Raw genomic sequence first — 13,956 nt, 5'->3', positions numbered from 1 at the left:
AGAGAGTTTACTTGGTCTGTGGAGATAGAGCCTACAGTTGCATGCCTTATGACACTTTTGATGGCACCTGTTATCTAGCCTATCTAATCCCTTTGATCCGTAAAGTAGAGATTGATGAGATTGCAGCAATACTCCCCTCCCTACACAGAAATCGTAGGACCATCACAACAGGTCAGCAGCTGGCTAGCGCTGTCCTGCCCTGGTACGGCATTTATGTTTCCCAGCAGGAAATCATAGCTCTCTCCAAAATAGTGGAAAACCACCTCAATGTATCCAACAGAGCCATGTTGGCTGAACACAAAGAACTGCAGGAAGTTAGAACCGTGGCATTACAGAATCGCATGGCACTGGATCTTCTGCTAGCAGCACAGGGGGGCACGTGCAAGGTGATTGGCTCTGAGTGTTGTTCTTTCATCTCTGATGCTACACCTGAGGTCATGGATATGGCTCATGATACTGCTAGGGGAATAAAAGAATTGCACGAAACTCATGGGTTTGCATTTGGGGATTTATCTGGAATATTTGGGTCATGGGGAGCGGGATTGGGTAAACTTGCCATTACCATTTCACTGTTTATCTTAGCTGTACTAATCCTGATAATGTGCCTAGTCACTGTTGTTAAACTAGTCATGCAAAAGGTTGTCAAAACCGCCCTCCAGGCCCCACAGACACTGGTGGGGTACGACACCATTGATGACACCGTGATGATGTACGACGTCGAGCTTCCCGACCCGTGGGTCTCTACCGTGGCACCCGAACCATGGGTTCCCCCTTACAATGAATGGCCAATTAATTAAAACTGATTAAAGTTGATTTTTTCCTTTTCAGGTTGTTACACTACACAATACATGTCTGACTTTTCCTTTTCAGATTTTGAATGTATTGATATTACTAAAATTAAGTGCCTGACTCTTAAGATAATCCTAAAATTGAGGACACTGCACTTTTGCAGATCACAGATTGATCAAATCACCATTGTGAATTCTATACTCTAACTGTGAATTTTTAGCAGGGTCTCTTACGATCCTGAGTTTTATTATGCTTTTGACTAGTGATTGCCTTCAAGTAAATCTTTAAAGCGGCAAGCTGGTTTTGATTTTATAGTTTGATGAATGAAATTAACTAATGGTAAATGATAAAAGATATTAGTTTAAAACAAATATTTAGCCATTGTGCACCTGTGTTTTATGTGTGTTAATTATTATGCTTTTGACAAAAGATGATCAAACACTGATGAGAGATGATTTTTCCTATTATGATTGGCTGTATCAATCATTGTGATTGAATGTTTCAATCTTATTCCACTTTGTGATATAATTGATGTAAGGTGAGACCACACTCGAACCTGGAGACGCCTATTGAGTTAATTATTGACCAAATTATTATTAGACTAATGTTTTTAGGTTATCATAAATGATAAAAAGAGAGGACTGTTGTGGAAATAATTATCATAAGACGCCAATTAGTAACATACAGGACAAACCTCGATGTCTGTTTACCTTCTTTAAGGACACAGGCGGCTTAGCCAATAATGTTATTGTTCCCATTCTGTGACCGGTCAATACTGGGATACAGATGGTCTGTGTTGTGGGTACACTGGGACACTTCCTTCTCTGTATTTGTGGACTCCAAGGTAAAATCTTCGAGGTCATAAGTGTCCGAGGAAGGTAGCTCTGTGTTCCCACACTGTTTAGGCTATCTCCTCAAATATGTTGTTTACTCTCTGCGAAACCAGTTAGATGGGCTGGCAAGAGAGAGGCTCTCCAGAATTGACGTGGCAACTCTACCGTGGAGTCAGAACCTCTGACTCTTGGATTTGTGATGTGAATACTCTGGTACCAACTCCAAATAAATCACAGTGGTTTGACATCAAAGCTCCGACTCTTCCCGTGTCTCCTTCCTGAGTCGGTGACTCCACTGCATGCTACACAGAAGTTTCCTCTACACTCACCAGCTCGACGATCTATTGGTAATTGTTTGCGACGCCAATTGTGAAGTTAAAACTTCTTTGCAGCAATGTTGAGCCAATCATCAAATGAGGGAAACTGGATTCGCCTGTCAATACACTGATATTTATTGAGAGACAGACAATTACATACGGCCGGGAGATCATCCTAGTTTCACACTGTCCTTGTGCTCCACCAAGGTAATCTCTGAACCAAAAGACACAAAACCTCTAACCAACACGAGGAGAGGCGGGCTCCCAGAAAGCCCGCGTATACCTAATTAGTAGCAGATGTGAGACAATAGTCTACTTGTCTCAAAGAGATCCAGACAAGCCTCAACCTACACAGGAGTCTTTGACTGACTACAAGCAGATGTTTGCAGTATCACAGATTCTATAAAACAATAAGAAACTCTATAAACAGATCAGATGAAAATATTCTCTTACAATATGTAATTGTGCAGGCAATGTGCTGATTCAGGCTACGGAGATCTAGAATGGGTCTGAATTCTCCTGTCTTCTTGGGAACCAGAAAGTACATGGAATAAAGCCCCTTTTCTCTCTCCTGTGAGTGCACAACAGACACCGCCTGTTTTTGCACCAGGGCCTGAATCTCTGCCGAAAGGAAACCTATCTCCTCCTGGGATGATAGATTTGCCTCTCTTATGCCATTGAATGGAGGAGGGACGCTGCAAAACTGGAGTGAGTAACCCTGTTTCAGTGTCCTGTGCGTCGCAGCCATTATATGAGGGTGGGACAAGTCCCCCCCACTTTTTCAAATGATTAGTTTAGACCCCCCCCACTTTTACCATGTGGAAAGGGATTTACTTTAGAGTCAGTTGTATTTACATTCAGTATGAATTGTTATGATTCAATGTGAAAGAGTATACTGCTCAATAAATAATGATCACTTCACCACCTCTCTTGACATCTAGGCGCTTGAGAGTGAGTCAGAGGCAGAACTGCAGGGACAGTGGAGAGAGGTCCATTGCTGAGGTGAGTGATGAAAGGGAAATGACTGTTTAGAGTAAATTGTGATGTGGACTCTCATAGGTGAACTTAACATCTGTATGGAGTCAGATCAGTCTCAATATTAATAAATGCTCACAGAAGGATTCACAAATGTATTTTGCGATTTATATATAAATGACTCTCCACAACAATATCTCTCAATGCACTCACAAATATTTATTGTTGTATATAAATGTACAAAAAAATGGGCATTTAAACTGCTTTTTATTAATTCAAAGACGGCTCTGAATTAATAATCAAATATGTTTCCTTTCTTTACTACTGGAGGAAATTACAAAATGTACCCATCATTTTCCTCATGCTAGTATAGCCACATAAAAGTATCAAACCACCTGTTAAAATGCACCAGAATACAGGAAATATTTTTTTTTTTCGTGGTGGGGGACCCCCACACCCCCCGTTAAAAATGTCCCCCCCACATTCAGGATGCTTCCTACGCCCAAGGTCCTGTCCATCCACTTTGTTAATACACAGCTGATCTTCCATTCCCCATAACAGTGTGTTAGGGGACAAGCAATCAGCTGTGGAGCCACAGCAAGGAAGCTGTGGTACTCCCTGGTGACCCACTTCACCGCCAAACTCTCCATGAAAGGAAGTTCGGCCCATGGGGGGTCGACACAGAAAGGGAAGATTTTCTACTGAGGTCCCTGAACGCACCGCAGCGCGCTCTCGTGGGAGCGCACACTCCGCCATAAATCAGCCCTCACCCAGACGGTAAAATGCATTAATTGGAGTTATTACGCTAGGCGGTGTGTCTCCTAACAATAACGCCGGCCATAATGCCCCTGTACCTGCACAGCGCTTTGATAGCATTTCCTGCGGTTTATCACTCTCACATGCGCATGCCCACTAGCTGCTTCCTTTACTGGAGTAACAGCCCGTCCACACTACAGCTTCAAAAAAAGCTTGGAGCTGGGCGTGTCTGAAGCTCGACCAACAACCAATCACATGAATCTCCCGCCCCTGACACACAAGCAGCGGTTTGATTGGCTAGAGCTTGTACGGGCATATGATTTGATTGGCTGACGCTTCCACCGAAAGCTTCAGAAGCTTCAAAAGTTGAACATTGCTCAACTTTTGCAGCCTGAAACGCCAGGAAAGCTCCGCACTGCTTCCCATAATGCTGTTCGGCGAAAAGTGACGTCACCCCATTCAAAGTGAATGGGCAGACGCGTTGGAAACCGTTTTTGAAGCTGTCGAAGCTGTAGTGTGGACGGGCCGTTACAACTGGGGCAGCGAGTGGGGAATCTGTACGGTTAACATTAAGTGTGGAATTGCGGAGAGAAATTACACTTAGACTGGGATACATGCAATCATTTTTATTGACATTTGAATGTTTCACAATCTTTTTGAAGAGGGAGGAGGCGGGACTCGCCCTCGCGTCCTGGGTGGAGAAAGCCACTCTCTCCGCCGGGACGCTTCCTCCCACCGCCAGTCTACTCCGGGAGGACGGCGCACCCCACCCAGAAGCCCTCTGCTGAGGTGGAGCCTGCCGGGGTTGGGCAGCCCGTCCCCGCGGGCTGCGAATGCCGGTATTGAGCCGGTTCCGCAGGACGAGCCGAGGAGTATAGCCAGAGGAAGAGCCAGCGGCAGCATGCAGCTGAGCTGCACCCTTTCTTCTTCCAGACGACTGAAGCGCTGTGTGACCGAGGTGATCGATCCAAAGAGCCCCTCCGTGGATACGGGGGCCCCAAGGAGATCATCGCGATCCTTCCTGGACAGCGCGGTGAGTCCCAACCACACGTGACGTGACGCCACTGTGGCCAGGGACATCACACGTCCAGCTTCGGCGGCTACACCTTGGATCAGATTGTTCATCTGACCAATGCAGTGGTCCAAATAATCGCTCCCGTCCTGAGGCGGGGGGGCGGGGGTGTCCTGCTGAGGCTTGATCAGCGAGACACCCAACACACCAAGATTATTGGCCGCCACCGCCATCTGCGCTCCGAGCCGGAATATTTTGTCCAAATATTCCAGGATATCTCGGTCCCGAGGCAGCGGGGGCAGAGGTTTCCTCCCCTCCGCCCATCCAGCTGCCTGTGGAAGCAGATGGGCCGCCAGGCTCTCAGCAAGGGGGGGCACGCCGGGACACACTGTGTCCGAGCGGCCCTGCACCCTAAGGATTCCCGCCATAGCTGCCACTGGAGCCTTCGTCTTGAGTGGCTTCCGCCACGTCGCCTCCATACACTGCCAGATATCTGGCAACGGGGGCGAAACGAAGGCCGGACGAACCGGGCCGTAAAACCCCTGACAGAGGTGGCTTACCAGCTTCGGTGGCAGTGGCGGGGGGAGCGGTAGGCCTACACCAGGGGTGCCCACACTTTTTTGGCTGGTGAGCTACTTTTGAAATGACCAGCTCAGCGAGGTCTACCAACCAAAAATAAAATCCCAAATTACAAGGGTTGCTGAATAACACGTTTTATTTATACATGGTATAACTACAATAGGGCTGCAACAAACTACTAATTTGATAATCGATTAATCTATCGATTAATGAAACGATTAATCGACTATTCGGACTATTACTGTATGCCTTGCACAATTTCTCAAATGCTCTTATTTATTTATCAACTTTTAGATTTCGCTTGAGGTTGTGGAAACTTGATTCAAAAATATATATATTATTAAATTAACTTAACAAATTGTGAACAAAATTAACATTGCTTTTTATTTAAATAAAATAAATAATATTTCACATCAAAAGAAACAACAATGTTTTAACAAATCGTATTAAATAATCTGATGACAGAACTGTAAACAGAATAGTTGAAACTTTAAAAAAATAAATAACTCTAATCATTAACCCATGTTTGCATAATGTAGTTAACTCCGTGTGTTGCTGCTAGCATACATAACACCTGACGTGGAAAAGTTACTCGTGGATGGGGCTACAGAGCTACTAGAAAGACAGTCGAACCCGGTGCATTCCTCCGTCTGAATGTGGTGCACTTTTGCTAAATGTTTAGACAAATTGCTCGTGTTACCGCCCTTACATGCTAAACACTCTTGGCAAGGAGCATTGTCTACATCGAGACGGGTAACATTTAACCACACCTTGGAGCGCTTCTCTCCGCCGTGTGTTGCTGCATGTAGCAGCTGCATGTGTGTAAACTGCCCCGCCCCCTCGCACACAGACGGGGGAGAGAGAGATCTCATCTCGATTGGAAAGATCAAAGATATACCGACCATAGACGCATTTTTTTGTCTTTTTCTATGTTAGAAACGAGTTGGCGACACTAAGACTGCGAGATAATGTTTGTGTAGCAATAATACATGACCTTTCGCTTTCTAAACTCGCTACTCGGAGGGAAGTCCCTGCTATGCCTTGTGAACACTCCGATAATGCCTCTCCACGTTACCTTTCTTTGGCAGAGCGACGCTTGCTTTACAAATAAGGCAGATAACCTTTGAATGCGACATCACAACAACATATTCTTCCTCCCATTCTGGGTGGAAGTGGTATGTCTTTAGCTTTTTGCTCGGTCCCGCACTCATTTTGTTGTTTGTCTCTTTAACTCAATTTGAGTTTTCCCGGCACTTGACTGATTTTGTATCGCTTTGCATTCTGGGTTAACAGACTGGAAAGCGATAGGTCGCTTTTTCTGTCAATCAAGTAAACTCCTGAATTAAGTGGCAGGGAGGCCAAGGGAGGAGGGATCAAAACCTGTTTTGTCTATTTTAAAAAAATTTTTATGAATGACTCGCGATCTACCAGCATTGCCCCCGCGGTCGACGTACTGGGCACCTCTGGCCTACACGCTCTGCCGCCATGGTCATCACCGCAGGGAAGTCCTGACGCGCAGACCTGTGCGAAAAAACAAATGGCATCTTCCCAGCGACATCTTGTTCCTCCATTTCCACCACCTCGAGTTCCTGGTCCTCCGCCTCCTCCGGCGAGACATAATACGCCTGAAAGTGCTGCAGACGATGCCGGCGGCTGAGCCGTGGGAGCATACGACAGGCATTGCAGGCCGCGGCGTTGTCAGGCCCCAGATACTCAAAACAGAGGCGGTGGGGATCGACACCTGCGATTAAGCCAGGGCATGTAGGACAAGGCCGGGGCTCAAGGAGTGGTGAGTCCATGAATCAATTCTCTTTCTCTTTCTTTTCTCGTTTACGTCTCAGTTGTTTTATCCTGCTCGCTGAAGAGAAAAGGATGACAGTCAGGAGGCGAGGCCGCCTTTTATACGGTGAGCTTGCGCGCGCATTCAGGTAGGCCCGCCCCGAGGGGCCGGCTACGTTTATAGATATCTCAGTAGGTGAATGCTTGCATAGTATGGTTGAGAGGTAGTACCCATAGAGTCCAGTAGAGGGCGGAGCCTTTGTAAGATATAACAGCCAAAATGAGAACACAAGCCCACTATTTGAGAAACAGTTTAAGTTGTTTTTTTGGGGGGAATTGTTGCTAACACATTTTAATGTTGAATAACTTGTTTGACACTTGCAACTGCCTGTAAAGAATCATTGCTGCAGCATTACAGTGAATTGCTTTGAGCTGACAAGCAGTGAAAGCAGTCTTACCTGCAGGTACTGTGGTGATGGGGGGGCATACACACAGCTGTTCATTATGTAAGTACGACAGTTGATCTCCCGCTGTTTTGTCTTCACTGATAGCTCCACAGGACTGTAGGCACCTAACATCACATTCTCTTGACTGAGACCACATAGAAACACACACAACCTAGATGTCAGTTTCCAAGGAAAACATTCAAGAAATCCTGGAGAGGCCATTGACGAAATGAAAACTTCACCTGTCTAGAGACTCCAGATCAGACAGGCTCATCCTCCACACCACACCCCACACCTCATCCCCTGGTGTGTGGCCACACCTCCGTGCCACCGGTCACTGGCAAGGCCTTTATAGTTCCCAAACATCAGCTTATAGTTCTGAAACAGAGACAAGTTGTGTGTACAGCTCTTATGGGGAGGGACCATGGATGCTCCGGTGATCAAACTGTACCTTGCGCCTGGCCACACAGTGCACTGTGGCAGAGGGGTTCTTTAGCTGCAGCCGCTCCTTCAGCAGGTTGCTGCCGTATGCAAAGTACAGGAAGGTGTGGTCATTCTGCATGTTGTCACCAGCTGCTGCCAGGGGAAGATATGAGAACAAGGAGGGTCAAGGTGAGGAAGGGTGGAGAGTTTGAGCGGAGCCAGCGGAGTGTGAAGGGCGGGGGGGGAGAGGGCATGAGCTGCAGGGACAGATTCAAGCACCGGCCTTCCAGCACTCACACACCATTCTTATGCTAATCCCTGCACTGCCATACAGAGCTATTCACACTCACAATACATGAGAGGTTTCTCAATACTCAAATTTCCCCTCCTCGACTCCTCGACTCCTTGGTCCTCCGGTAGTGACCCGGAAATGAATTTCAGCGCGCCATGTTGAAGGACATCTCATTTCTCTAAATGCACTTCGAGGACCGAGCATCGAGAAGGCTCTCTGGAGGAGCTCTAACCGAGGAGACACTGATGCATCCTCCACGGCTCCTCCACGGATGCATTTCCTGTGGTGGTTGTATTCTCCAGCCACCTCCCTTGTGTGTGTTTTCCCTTCCCCTGTCTGTGTGGGCGTGGTGGCTGTCACTCCTGGCTCCCGGCTCAACCTCCACCTGCTGCAATCAGTTGGGCACCCTCCTCTGCTACACACCTGATTTCCATCAGCCATTACTAATGGCATATCAGCGGAGGCTCCACAACCTGTCAGCGCCAGATCGTTGTTTAAACCCCAGTGGTAAAACTCTCAGCCTTCTCAGCCTTCTTAGAATTAGTTAGCTATTTCCGCTACACTTGAATGTTCTTCTTACCTGTTCTTCTTGTGCTCCAGGATTACTCTCCAGCCGGATTACTCTCCACGCTCCTCCACCTCAACAGCCGCTAGCAACCGGATTACTCTCCACGCTCCTCCACCTCAACAGCCGCCAGCAACCGGATTACTCTCCGCGCTCCTTCTCCTCAAAATAAAACCTTTGTAACATTCTGCCGTGTCCTGCGTTTGGGTCCTCTCAGATAACCGTAACATTTCCGGGAACGGTGGAGGCGTGACGCACGGCCGGACTTATCTCAGCCAATGACAGCTCTGCATGCATCCCTTGGATATTATATTAGTAACTGCTTTCATCGCAACGCGATGTTTACAGTGAGAACAGCTGTGAGGTCCGTGCCGAAAGCAGAGCAGTGTGTAAAATATATATCACTCAGTATAACAGGCCTACATTACTTTCTGTATTTGTATGCTGTAGTTTAGTAGATATCTACAAATAAAGAGTCGATATCCAAGACCATTCAGTGCTTCACATAATAAAATACACAACGGCTGTAGCCTGATTATGCTTTAGGAGCAGTAGGTGTAGAAAAGGCCCCAAAGTTATAGTTATTGATATATATATATTAGGGCTGTCAAGTTAACGCGTTAATAACGCGTTAACGCAAACAAATATTAACGCCACTAATTATTTTAACGCGATTAACGCATATGTATTTTTCTCCTCGGCCGCCCAGTAGTTTCAGAGCGCATCGAGTTTAAAATACCATCTACAAGCTGATGCTCACAGCCCCGCTCCTGCTGCCTGCTTGCGGCAGACCACACTTCCACGCTCACCGGCAGGCACCGACTGGCCATCGGGAGGACCGGGAGGGTGTGTGTATGTGTGTTACGTGTATTGTTGTTGTTAGCATCTGGTGCTAGCTAGCTGCGCTAACGGATATAAGGAGCTGTTCAAATGAAAACAGAGGAGCGACATTTCGCCGACAACTGCGCCAAGCACTTGACTTTATGCAGGTAGCCAGACAGTGGGACATTGTACGAAAAGTCAGCACACTCAGCACGGATAGTGCGCGTAACATGATTGCAGCGTCCAGGCAGCTCCCGTTCGAGCATATGCCTTGAGTTGCACATAGCTCCAACGAACACACACACACACACACACACACACACACACACACACACACACACACACACACACACACACACACACACACACACACACACACACACACACACACTTTGTATTGTATTATTGAATGAGAGAGGTTCCAGGTTGAATTGAGGCGAATATTTGTAATGTTCAGAGGTTGTTGTGTTTAATATTCATGAGAATATTTGTCATTGTTCAAATGATAATAAACATTTGCATAAAGCATATTTGTCCACTCATATGTTGATAAGAGTATTAAAAACTTGAAAAATATTCCTCTAAGGTACATTTAGAACAGATAAAAAATGTGCGATTAATTTGCGATTAACTATGGACAATCATGCGATTAATCGCGATTAAATATTTTAATCGACTGACAGCCCTAATATATATATATTATTTATTTATTATACAGAGTTGATACCTGTTAAATTGTGCCTTCATAGTGGGGAGGGGCTAACCCAGGTGTTTTGGATGACGTCACACATCAGAGGGTAATGTGCGTCAGTAGTTGCAGGAAAGTTATGCCGTCTTAAGCTTCGTATTGTGTGCGTAAATGAACGTGAGTGTTTGTCCACAGTGGTGCCTGTTATGTTGTTCTACACTTCATTATTATTGTGATAACTTCTGTGCCGATGGGGCTTAATGCAGAGTCTCCGTGCTCATGTGATCGGTGCATGCTGCGTGCATGTTTATTATGGCTGCTCATTAAGTCACTCGTCAAGTGAGTCGGCACTCCTGTCTCAAAGTTAGGGGTATATACACCGTGTTGAGTGGCACAGATCTATTATTAATGTAATAGGATGTAGTTTATGTGGATACATGTTTATGTGGCGTTAGAGGTGAGATATTATGTGTTAACAGTTCATTTATTGCTCCGCTACCGGAAGTAGCATGTCTGTAGCGTTTCACAATAAGAGCATCGGCTGCCGCTTCCCGCCAACCGGAAGTGGAACGTTATTCATTAGCGGTAACTTAACTTTGAATCTCTGTGTTGCCTGGTAAAGAGTGTTTGACATTATATGTTAATGTGTTTATGATGAGAAGGGAGACATGTTGTATTATAGCTTGTCTAGATTATTATTTCTATAGGGTTTGGCATTATTATGTATATAATTTATGTATGCATTAGTTATCTTATATTGATTGTATTTTGTTTATTTCCCTTGTAGGAAAGACCACACACACACACACAGACAAATATATGTATGTCTGCCTAAATAAGTAAAGAAGTCAAACCTCATCGTAGCTCCTCGTTTCCTCTATTCTGGACCTTTGGCCTGAAGTGGTGTTCTGGCCGACACACCTTGGTGAACATAGTGATAGACACAAAACTAGTGCCAACACTGAGTTATGTCTAACTCTCCACTACAGTAGGTGTGTGTGGTACAGTGTGTAGGTGTGTGTATTACAGTGCGTAGATGCGTGTATTACAGTGCGTAGATGCGGCGGACAGACGGGTCTCAGTTGGTTTGGTGTCCTATGCTTACTTTTAATACTTGTACAACTTTTGGCCGGTAATTTCAATTCCCCATTTCAGCCACCAGAGAGTCAGTCTCTGATTGTGTTACGTTATTATGAGAGTGCTCTCATACTTGTTTGATTCTGAAATTGTATATATTTATATAAATATATGTGTGTGTATATGTCCGCATCTGTAGCCTGTTATTGTCTCATTATACCCAGTGGCGGAGCTGGGGGGTGGCTGGGAGTGGCCGTGGCCACCCCCAGCTGAATCCTGGCCACCCCAAACACCCTCACCACGGGGGCCCAAACAATTTTAGAACATTAAGAACAAAATGTTTAAGTAACCTTTCATCATTCATCAATAATTAACATAAATATAACGTTATATTGATAATGTACTCACTAAACTTACAATTCATTTAACTTATTTTCTTCCAAAAGTTAATTATCCAAAGCCTCTGTACACCCCCTTCTATTTACATGTAATGGTTTGGTCCCGCCTCCGCCTCCAAACGGCACTTTCTAGCAGAGAGTGAGAGCATGTGAGCAGGGATGCTAGTACTTACGTGTGCCATTGTGACAGACAATAGTCAATCCTGAGAGATAGATGTATCCTACTGTATGGGCTGATTGTGCGTTAATCTGTTGGTAATGCCTTGGGGTTCCAGTGGGAGGGATCACTGCGCTCTTCCTCGCTCGATTCAGACGAGTGAAGGCGGGAGCTGCGTGATTGTATGTCTTCACTTCTCTCACTCACTATTTCCCTTTTTTAAGGTAATTACAGTATACAAAGCACTATAAATCTATCAACCCATGTTATATATAATCCGTATTACATCACCGTGGTTCGTTGTCAGAGGAAATTGTGTATTTTGCGCTTTGTTGTATTGTTTGAAGGTTCTTGCTAATTCTGGCTAACTTTGTGGTCATTGAAGCTAGCTGCTGTATACCTTGTGGTGCCGCTGAATCTGGCTGTTTGTCATGTTGTTGGCAGCTAAGCTAGGCACTGTTGCATTCACATGTCCATACATATGTTGTTTTATCACTGTTAAAGAGCTAAAGATAAAGGAGAATTTAGTCATAATTATTGGTCCTGAAATTTGAGTGTATTCATTGTAAATGTACAAGCTTCATTATAAAGATGGCTCGATTCAGACGAGTGAAGGCGGGAGCTTCGTGATTGTATGTCTTCACTTCTCTCACTCACTATTTCCCTTTTTAAGGGTACAACACCATGTCTGAACGACTCACAAAGCCATGCTTTGAAAAAGAAAAGAAAGGAGAGAAAGAAAAGAGAGAGGAACTAAAGGGCGACAGTATGTCAGCCAGTATTTCAAGAGAAAAGGTGAGTGTGGTCCATGAGTGGTGGAAATTAGTCTGTTAGCTAAGCGTAGTCCATTGTAAATAATAATTGTTATGTTGTTTTTTTTTACTAAGCTGACATTAAGTACTGTTAATATCTATAAAGAAAATGCAGAGGTTTTTAATTTCACTTTGAAGGAGGTGAGCTGCATTGTGTTGAATTGCATGCCACTTAACATATCTGAAGGGAGACTGGAATACAATTATTGAATAACTGATCATTTTACAACAAGTAAATTGCAACCAGCTTTGCTGTTTTTTTTAACTGCTTATATCATTGTTATGGTCAACATATTTTGTCACTCTGACTTTGATATGAAGCAGACAGTGGTTGCAAGTGTAAGAAGTGCTATGAGCGATCCAATGTCTTTGTATTGGCGAGTAAAAAGAAAAAGGTCTTCCGTGGTGAGGAACAAATCTTAACAATATATTTTATGGAAAAGGCATTTCATCCATCCACTAGCGATAATATTTTGTAGCAATCTGAAATAATAAACTAAGAGCCATGTAGTACTGTACTTTGCAGTTGAGACAACAAGATAAGGTAAATACAGTAGCACCTTTTACCAGACCGGTATGATATGCAGCCAAAAATCTGATGTGTTTCCACTGATGACTGCTTACTCTCCCTCAAGACCTCTTCACCTGTTCTTCCATCCTAGTAATAAACACTCGTTCTCCCACTTTCCTTTGTTCCAGGCAGTGGAGGGGACAGGGCTGGCCTTCATTGTGTACAGTGAGGCCATTAAGAACATGCCGTTACCCCAGCTGTGGTCAGTGCTGTACTTCTTCATGCTGCTGCTGTTGGGGATGGGCAGCATGTTGGGCAACGTCACCGCCATCATCACCCCGCTGCGAGACTTCAAGCTCGTGTCTCACCTGAGCGACGAGCTGTTCAACGGTAAGATCCAGGCCAATGGGACAGGTGGAAGACTTTCATAAAGTCCCAATAAGCTGTTTCATTATTGGTGCTTTTCAGTGCCGGAGTGAGTCCTCAGATCTTGTTACTTTAATTTAATTCTAGTGATAATGTTAGGTGCAAAACCGCTGAAAGATGATGGATATTATATTATTGGCTGCGATTGTCCAGAATGCAAGCACAATTTCCATTCCCTATACAGTATATATACAGTATATATATATCAAAACAAAAAGCTAACATCTCATTTCAATTATACATTTCAAACACAGTATTTTCCCACATATTTAAGTTATATTTATTTGGATTGATGAATT

General features: G+C 44.8%; 2 protein-coding genes across 2 annotated transcripts in view; one reads left to right on the top strand and one right to left on the bottom strand.

Annotated features, from left to right (window-relative positions):
* Positions 1-8,048, bottom strand: part of ggctb (gamma-glutamylcyclotransferase b) — a 28,202-nt gene extending 20,154 nt beyond the window's left edge. Inside the window, 4 exon segments of the mRNA XM_034230035.1 lie at positions 7,499-7,631; positions 7,729-7,795; positions 7,798-7,864; positions 7,938-8,048. Coding sequence (XP_034085926.1) covers positions 7,499-7,631; positions 7,729-7,795; positions 7,798-7,864; positions 7,938-8,048 — 378 coding nt within the window.
* A 2,346-nt stretch (positions 8,049-10,394) lies between these two features.
* On the top strand, positions 10,395-13,662 carry LOC117555210 (sodium- and chloride-dependent transporter XTRP3-like). The gene is made up of 3 exons (XM_034230027.1): positions 10,395-10,453; positions 12,582-12,703; positions 13,420-13,662. Exons 2-3 carry the CDS (start codon positions 12,593-12,595, stop codon positions 13,660-13,662), a joined length of 354 nt encoding a protein of 117 aa, XP_034085918.1. The 5' UTR covers positions 10,395-10,453; positions 12,582-12,592.
* Positions 13,663-13,956: the final 294 nt, after the last annotated feature.

Source organism: Gymnodraco acuticeps, unplaced genomic scaffold, assembly GCF_902827175.1.
Source record: "Gymnodraco acuticeps unplaced genomic scaffold, fGymAcu1.1, whole genome shotgun sequence".
Classification (NCBI taxonomy): domain Eukaryota; kingdom Metazoa; phylum Chordata; class Actinopteri; order Perciformes; family Bathydraconidae; genus Gymnodraco; species Gymnodraco acuticeps.
This window is presented reverse-complemented; position numbering and strand designations above follow the sequence as displayed.